General features: G+C 45.2%; 1 protein-coding gene across 1 annotated transcript in view; it reads right to left on the bottom strand.

The window, feature by feature from the left end:
* Nucleotides 1-234: 234 nt before the first annotated feature.
* The window catches only part of LOC308326497 (GDNF family receptor alpha-4-like), a 70,201-nt gene continuing 62,010 nt past the window's right edge, over nt 235-8,425 (bottom strand). The window contains exons 6-8 of the mRNA XM_080779396.1: nt 6,390-6,524; nt 4,654-4,847; nt 235-1,018 (exon numbers count right to left, since the gene is read on the bottom strand). Of these exons, the coding sequence (XP_080635522.1) occupies nt 755-1,018; nt 4,654-4,847; nt 6,390-6,524 (593 nt within the window). The 3' untranslated portion in view covers nt 235-754. The remainder of the gene's footprint in view (nt 1,019-4,653; nt 4,848-6,389; nt 6,525-8,425) is intronic.

Raw genomic sequence — 8,425 nt, 5'->3', positions numbered from 1 at the left:
AGTCCTTGACGTGATAAAGGTTGAGCACCACTGACACATAGAAACATGGGTTTTTCACAAAGCTGTCAGGATTCAGAAGACGTCTGTAGAGTCGTTCCCAGGTCTGAATGGGTTGAAGTTGAAGGAGAGCCAGTTCCCCAGATATATAGACGGTTCACCAATTCAGCCATTATCAATTCAGCCGCGCATCACCGTAACATAGCGCATCGTCTTCTGTCTTCTGCCTCGAGCCCCTCCCCCGCGTTGTGGAGATATTATTATTATTACGGCCAGATGGGACCTCCCCCCCCCCCCCCCCCCCCCCCCGTGCTACGCATATCGACGAGGCCGGGAGGGATTATAGTCGAGTGCGAGAGCAAAACAAATGACAAGCTACGAGCTTGTAGGTCTGCTATTTTTTGAAAAATCGAAGAACGACTGACATAGAAACATAGCTTTTTCACAAAACTGTCAGGATGTAGAAGACTTAAAAAAAAAAAATCTGATCTCAGGTCAGAATGGGTTAAAGAAAGAAAGCAAACATTTTTTTTACACACAAAGTCAAATGTCCCATAGGCAGGCTGCGGGCGAGTGTCATTTCCGTTTCTTTCCTTTTCGTTGGCAATTTGTCGTCCTCAGTCGCCAAGTCCCCAGAGCTGTAGTGATGACGGAGGTGGTGGTGACGGAGGTGGTGTATGGAGGGTGGAGGGTGGGAGAGAGGTGGTGTTCTGGATGGGTGGTGGTCGTTTTACTGTGTGGAGGATGTGTCCGTAGTTTAGCCCCAACACAACAACAACACGTCTGGGCCGACCAGCGCTAACATTAGCATTAGCGGTAGCATCATGGGCGCGGGCGCGAGCGGGCGGTGCGCCGCCCCCCGCTGGCTGCCCTTGGCCACCGGCTCCACGGCGCTGTCCTTGTCCTTGTTGTCGGAATACGGCGGGATGACGTTGAACTTCTGATGGCTCTGATCCTCCACGACCGCCATTCCTTCGTCTTCCTCGTCTTCCTCGTCTTCTTCATCGCTTTCTTCCTCCATCTGGGAAAAGAGAGGAGGGGGGGGCGACACGGGGGAAGAATGATTAAGGCGTGTTATGAAGGTTATGAAGTGAACTTTTGACAGAACGTATCCGAGCGAACGTTTTTAACTAAAATATTGGCTTCTGAGGGGTCCCTGGAACTATACATATTTTGAGATGGGGGTCCGTGGCCCAATAGAGATAATTCTGGGGGTCCTTGACATGAAAAAGGTTGAGCACCACTGACATAGAAAAATATGGTTTTTCAGAAAAATGTTAGGATTTAGAATCCTTTTTATTTTTATCGACCTCATTCTGGGTTAATAAAATGGGTGAATAATAGAGACAATACACCATAAATGAATACTGAAACCAGATTTACTCATTAGGGAGGTGTATGCATGTACTATGTGTACCATGTAAACTCCATTTTACAGCCATTCAGTTGCAAAAGAATTATAATTTGGGGACCCCCCCACACAAAATAATTTGGCGACCCCCCCCTCACCCACCCCGAGGGGTCGCGACCCACAGGTTGAGAACCCCTGGTTTTGAGAACAGTACTTCACAGCGTTTCTTTTGTACCCCCTTCGGACTAAAAAATATTGAATTAATGTTTGGTGAATGAAGTGTGTCCATGTTAATATTAATACCCGTCCCAAAACTATTCCTTGCACGATTCACAGTACAAAGCACACAGTAGAAAGAATAAAAGTTTCGGGACTTTTTTTTCTTTCTTTTTGTCAGAATCAGCCACTTTCACTTTTTTTTGCTGCTGACATTATAGAATGTGTAATCACAGCTAATTTCACAGTCGTGTATTTTAATGAGAGGGTTGTACATGTAGCATTTTAACCCATTCTAAACGGGAACCCCTTTTGGTGTTGGCATCATGTCGTGCTTTAGCTATTGGAAAAATAGCAGACCTACAAGCTCATAGCGCGCCACCGAGTGGCGCGCTATGAGCTTGTAGGTCTGCTATTTTTGAAAAATCGAAGAAGGACTGACATTTTTTTAATCTGATCTCAGGTCAGAATGGGTTAATCAGACCAGTGTGTTTTCCAGTGGAAACCTCGTATGAATCTGATCTCAGGTCAGAATGGGTTAAAAGGGAGAGGATGGAAAAAACCCCACTATTAACCCATTTAGACCTGAGCTCTAAACGCTTCTAAATCCTGACAGTTTTCTGAAAAAAACCTATGTTTCTATGTCAATCGTTCTCAAACATTTTCATGTCAAGGACCCTTAAAAATATATGTCATTGGCCGCCGAATCCCCTTCTGAAAATATGTTGTTCCAGGGACCCCCCCCCCCCCCAGAAGCAACGTTTTGAGTTAAAAAACGTTCGCTCTGAAAGAATATATTCAAACATTTCGACCACATTTTCACGATTTTTCAAAAATAGAGGACCTATACAAGCTCATTGTAGATCTGCTTTTTTTTAAATGGCTAAAGCATAACATAATGCTTATACAACACCAAAAAGGGGTTCCCGCCCAGAATGGGTTAAAGCGATATCTGGAATAAGAATATAGCGGGATGGATGCAGCCGCCGCGCGGGGCTTACCAGTGTGAGAGGTGTGGGTAAACCACGCAATGCAGGATGGAGGGATTGGATTGGATAGGAGGAGATAGGGAACGAGGGGAGGATTATAGGGAAGAGGGGATAGGGAGCCAGTGTGAGTGTGAATAAATGAATATTAACCCCAACACACACACACACACACGGCTGATTCTAATTCTGGCCCATACCTACGCTTAACCCATTCTGACCTGAGATCAGATTCATACGAGGTTTCCACTGGACACACACTGGTCATGATTAACCCATTCTGACCTGAGATCAGATTCTAAAAATGTCAGTCGTTCTTCGATTTTTCAAAAATAGCAGACCTACAAGCTCGTAGCGCGCCACTCGGTGGCGCGCTATGAGCTTGTAGATCTGCTATTTTTCAATAGCTAAAGCACGACATAATGCTAACACCAAAATGGGTTCCCGTTCAGAATGGGTTAATCCTCAACAGCGAGAGAGAGAGAGAGAGAGAGAGAGAGAGAGAGAGACAGCCGAAATGAACGTACTGTATCGATCGGCTATTTTCGGGCGAGCGAGGAAGTGAGGGAATATAATATTATTGGGTGTCTCTAGTCTATCCTACTGAATGTTCTACGAGCGTGACCCTCCATGTCTCCTTGGGGGCAGCGGTGGCCCAACGGTTTGCGGAGCGGTCTTGATATCGTGAAGGTCGCTATAGTTCGTATCCCCGGACCGGCACGTTACAATTATACCACCGCTGAAGTGCCCTTAATGGACAAGGCATTGAACCCCCTACCATGAAATGTTCTATGAGCAGGGCCTGGCTGTAAACAAGTTCTTGAGCTTAGTCCAGTTACCCTGCAGGGTATACATACAGTAGTACCTTTCCTTTTCCTTTTTCATCTGTATAGTAAACATGAACCCTCCATGTCCTCTGTATTCTACACAGTTTGCTATTTGCATCTGTATTCTGTGTCTGTATCACAACTTGCTGTGCCAATATGTGTTTCTTTCATGTCGACAAATTCCTAGAGATAGATAGAGAGAGAGAGAGCTTCTCTCCCATCGGTCCCTGGGGGGAATAGTAGTTAACTGTTCTACTGCGTCACCGTGTTCCTATTGGTCCCTGGGGGGAATAGTAGTTAACTGTTCTACTGCGTCACCGTGTTCCTATTGGTCCCTGGGGGGAATAGTAGTTAACTGTTCTACTGCGTCACCGTGTTCCTATTGGTCCCTGGGGGGAATAGTAGTTAACTGTTCTACTGCGTCACCGTGTTCCCATTGGTCCCTGGGGGGGATAGTAGTTAACTGTTCTACTGCGTCACCGTGTTCCCATTGGTCCCTGGGGGGAATAGTATAGTTAACTGTTCTACTGCGTCACCGTGTTCCCATTGGTCCCTGGGGGGAATAGTAGTTAACTGTTCTACTGCGTCACCGTGTTCCCATTGGTCCATGGAGGGAATAGTAGTTAACTGTTCTACTGCGTCACCGTGTTCCCATTGGTCCCTGGGGGGAATAGTAGTTAACTGTTCTACTGCGTCACCGTGTTCCCATTGGTCCATGGAGGGAATAGTAGTTAACTGTTCTACTGCGTCACCGTGTTCCCATTGGTCCCTGGGGGGAATAGTAGTTAACTGTTCTACTGCGTCACCGTGTTCCCATTGGTCCCTGGGGGGAATAGTAGTTAACTGTTCTACTGCGTCACCGTGTTCCCATTGGTCCCTGGGGGGAATAGTAGTTAACTGTTCTACTGCGTCACCGTGTTCCCATTGGTCCCTGGGGGGAATAGTAGTTAACTGTTCTACTGCGTCACCGTGTTCCCATTGGTCCATGGAGGGAATAGTAGTTAACTGTTCTACTGCGTCACCGTGTTCCCATTGGTCCCTGGGGGGAATAGTAGTTAACTGTTCTACTGCGTCACCGTGTTCCCATTGGTCCCTGGGGGGAATAGTAGTTAACTGTTCTACTGCGTCACCGTGTTCCCATTGGTCCCTGGGGGTGACGAGGCCGTCGCGTTATGACGAAGTCGGCTCTCTTCGGTGCAATACTGAAAATGTCTGACGAGCCGAAATCATTTCGGCTCTACAGCGGTATAAGACAGGAGTATGAACCGGGCCTTACGCTGTTCAGGTGTGTCCGGGGGGCGTGGTCTCCTCCGTGCTCTCTCTCCTGGTACACCCGGGGCGAGGAGGAGGGCCGCGAGGCCGCCGCCGCGGAGGGTGTCACGGGCGTGCTGCCGCCGCCCGCCACGGCGGGATGAGGAGGCGACGCGGACGCAGTGCCGGCGGCGCTGCCCATGGAACTGATGGCGTTGCCTATAGCGAGGAGAAACAGCAAAAGACAGAAGCCATGATGATGATGTCCATTTCATGAAACACAGAACGAAGGATGCAGAAAATAGATATAAAACATATCGTCGCGACGTGTTGTGTAAAATGTCTTGACAACCAAGTGTAAAATGACTCGTACTGGATCTCTTGTCCACTATAGTCCCTTCCTAACATTTTAGTCTAGTTTTTATTTGACGAAATTGCCAGTATATTTAGTCTTATTTTTAGTCATCATAGCTTAGTTTTCATTTAGTTTCCATGTAGTTTCCGTCAGTGAAAAAAGGTAGTCGACGAACATTTTTCGTCTTAGTTTTAGACAGTTTGACGAAAACAACCCTGGAACAGATAGAAGCCATGATGATAATATATATATTATATATTATATATCGTCATCCCCATGCAGTAAATTGATATCATCATTCATTGCTCGATGCGGCGACATCATCAGACATCATCAATCACCTTATTATATATGGCCATAATTAGAGTCGCCATGAGGACAGTAAAGCTGCTGCCAATTATGTTAATGAATTGCCCCTGATTGACAAGCGTTGTCAAGGAGAACGCCACTTTAAACTGTGGAGAAACGCCCGAGGTTTGGCAGCCAGCCAGCTACGTACCTGCACACTCTGTGTGTGTCTGTGTGTCGCCAGGGATGGTCGGCTCCCGTGATTACCACTTCACTGACTGGGGTACAAAAAATAACAAACCTCTGTTTTGGCGTGAAATTACCTTAAAGGCCGAGTCAAGTTTAACCCATTTTGGGGGCGGGAACCACTTTTGGTGTTTTAAGCATTATGTTATGCTTTAGCTACTGAAAGATCTACAGGCTATTGAAAGATCCACAAGCTCTATGTAGGTCTACTATTTTTGAAAAATCGTGAAAATGTGGCGCAAATCTTTGAATAATATAATTCTTTCAGAGCAAACCTTTTAAACTCAAATCTTTGCTCCTGGAACAACATATTTTCAGATGGGGGGTCGGAGGCCAATTTCATATCATTTTCGTGGTCCTTGACATGAAATATTGAGCACCACTGATACAGAAACATAGGAATTTCAGAAAACTGTTTTAGAAGACTTTCTTTTTCTTTTTCGACGTCAGGACTGAATATTTAATTAGCACTGTATCGCTTGGGTGTTGCACGGCAACAGCATTGTTAGGCTGTTTTTGACTGACGTGTGCACCAAGAAACATCTCCAGGTGCTCCTCTGAGAACTAGCCCACGGAGGTTAAGATGAAACATCTCCAGGTGCTCCTCTGAGAACTAGCCCACGGAGGTTAAGATGAAACATCTCCAGGTGCTCCTCTGAGAACTAGCCCACGGAGGTTAAGATGAAACATCTCCAGGTGCTCCTCTGAGAACTAGCCCACAGAGGTAATGTGATGAAACATCTAGAGGATGTGTTCTCTACTCACGCAGACAGACAGAGAGACGTTGTTGGTGAACATGTGGAGGATGTGTACTCTACTGTACTGTACTGTATGTGTACTGTACATGTGGAGGATGTGTGTACCGTACTCACGCAGACAGACGTTGTTGGTGAACATGTGCAGGATGCGCTGACAGCCCTGCCACTCGTTGCCGCTGCCCTCACAGCCACACCACTGGGACACGTCCATGCTGCTGTTACTGACGTAGTTGGGGGTCATGATGGTGCCTGGAGGGGGGGGGGGCAGGGGGAGACGCACTGAGGCCCGGGTTCCACACACACACACAGCAGCACACAAGGATGAAGCCATGCAGGACTGCAGGCCCGATCCTAAACGAAAAAGTCTTCTGTAAATCCTAAACGTTTTCTGAAAGACCTCATGTTTTTATATGTCCTTGGTACTTTTTTCCATGTCAAGGACCCCCCCATCTGAAAATATGTTGTTCCAGAGACCCCCCAAAAACGTTCGCTCTGAATATTCAAAGACTTGCGCCACATTTTCACGATGAAAATAAATAAATGCTCGTAGCGCAGCACTCGGTGCCGCGCTATGAGCTTGTAGATTAGATATAGCTATAGCTTTTTCAATAGCTATAAAGTATAACATACCGGTATAATGCTTAAAACACCAAAGGGGGTTCCCGCCCTGAATGGGTTAAAGCAATATAAAAATCACACTGTTTTTATTTTATTTTTATTTTTTGTGAAGCGTTGTAAAAGATGTCCCCCGACACTAGCATTGTTTCATAAACAATTAACACAATATGTAAAATGACGACGCTTTACTAATATTGCTCCTGCTGGTCTACATGCTGCCAACCAGGTGACGAAATCGCAGACTGAGGCTTTATCCTTTATTTTATATGATATATACGAGACCATTAGCCTCTGAATATATTGCTAGTTTTATTGCTTCAATTGCTCTAACTGCGACGCATTGAGAGCTTGTAGATCTAACTGCGACGCATTGAGAGCTTGTAGATCTAACTGCGACGCATTGAGAGCTTGTAGATCTAACTGCGACGCATTGAGAGCTTGTAAATCGGCATCCATAGACATGCTGGCTTTTATGGAATCCAACTGACTGAAATCACTTTTGGCCGACTGAGAACCTGAATCCGTGAGCACATCTAGACTAACACTGTCTGCTGGAGAAAAAAAAAAAAAAAGTCTACTGGCTTGAAATGTTAGCCCTAACACCCGTATTTCTGGGGAGAAGAGAGAAATACTAGCAGACTACTATAGTATAGAGCCCATGGGGGATAGCGGTCAACTAAATATATAGTGTTTAAGTTGTTATAACTTTCCAGCACAAGCAGTTTTCTTTTTAAAAAGTTTATGTGCGCTGCGAGTCCACAATGTCTGTAGCCTCAGGCTTAACTGTCCCCCCCTCTCCCCCAAAGGGCTATGTGTTGATCAAAAACCAACAGGCGAAACTTTTCTGTTTACCAAAAGTAGCATCTAGAAGAAAATCCCATAAATAGCACATGTTTTTTGTGTCAGAATGTAGAGATTTAGCCCCGAGCGGTATAAATGTTTTGGGGTTTTGACGTTTTCATAACCTCCTGCGGAGAGAGCTATAGTGCGTCAGAACAAGACCCCAAAAAAACCCAAAACTTCTGTCTATCTACTGTCAAACTGAGTTGTTAAGGCATTTAGACCTGACGTCGAAATTAAAAAAGAATCTTCTAAATCCTCCAGTTTTCTGAAATAAATATTTTCACGATTTTTCAAAAATAGCAGACCTACAAGCTCGTAGCGCGCCACTCGGTGGCGCGCTATGAGCTTGTAGATCTGCTATTTTTCAATAGCTAAATTATAACATAATAGCTCAATTATAACATAATAATAATAATAATAATAATAATATGTAACCATCAAAAGGGGTTCCCGCTCAAAATGGGTTAAGGCATTTAGACCTGACGTCGAAATAAATAAATAAACTAAATCATGACAGTTTTCTGAAATACTCATGTTTCTATATCAGTGGTGCTCAATATTTCATGTCAAGGACCCCAAAAATGATACGTAATTGGCCCCCATCTGAATTATATGTTGTTCCAGGGAACCCCCTCAGAAGCAAAGATTTGAGTTAAGAACGTTCGCTCTGAAAGAATATATATATACAA

Source organism: Protomyctophum bolini (assembly GCF_963924005.1).
Source record: "Protomyctophum bolini genome assembly, chromosome: 13".
NCBI classification, from domain to species: domain Eukaryota; kingdom Metazoa; phylum Chordata; class Actinopteri; order Myctophiformes; family Myctophidae; genus Protomyctophum; species Protomyctophum bolini.
This window is presented reverse-complemented; position numbering and strand designations above follow the sequence as displayed.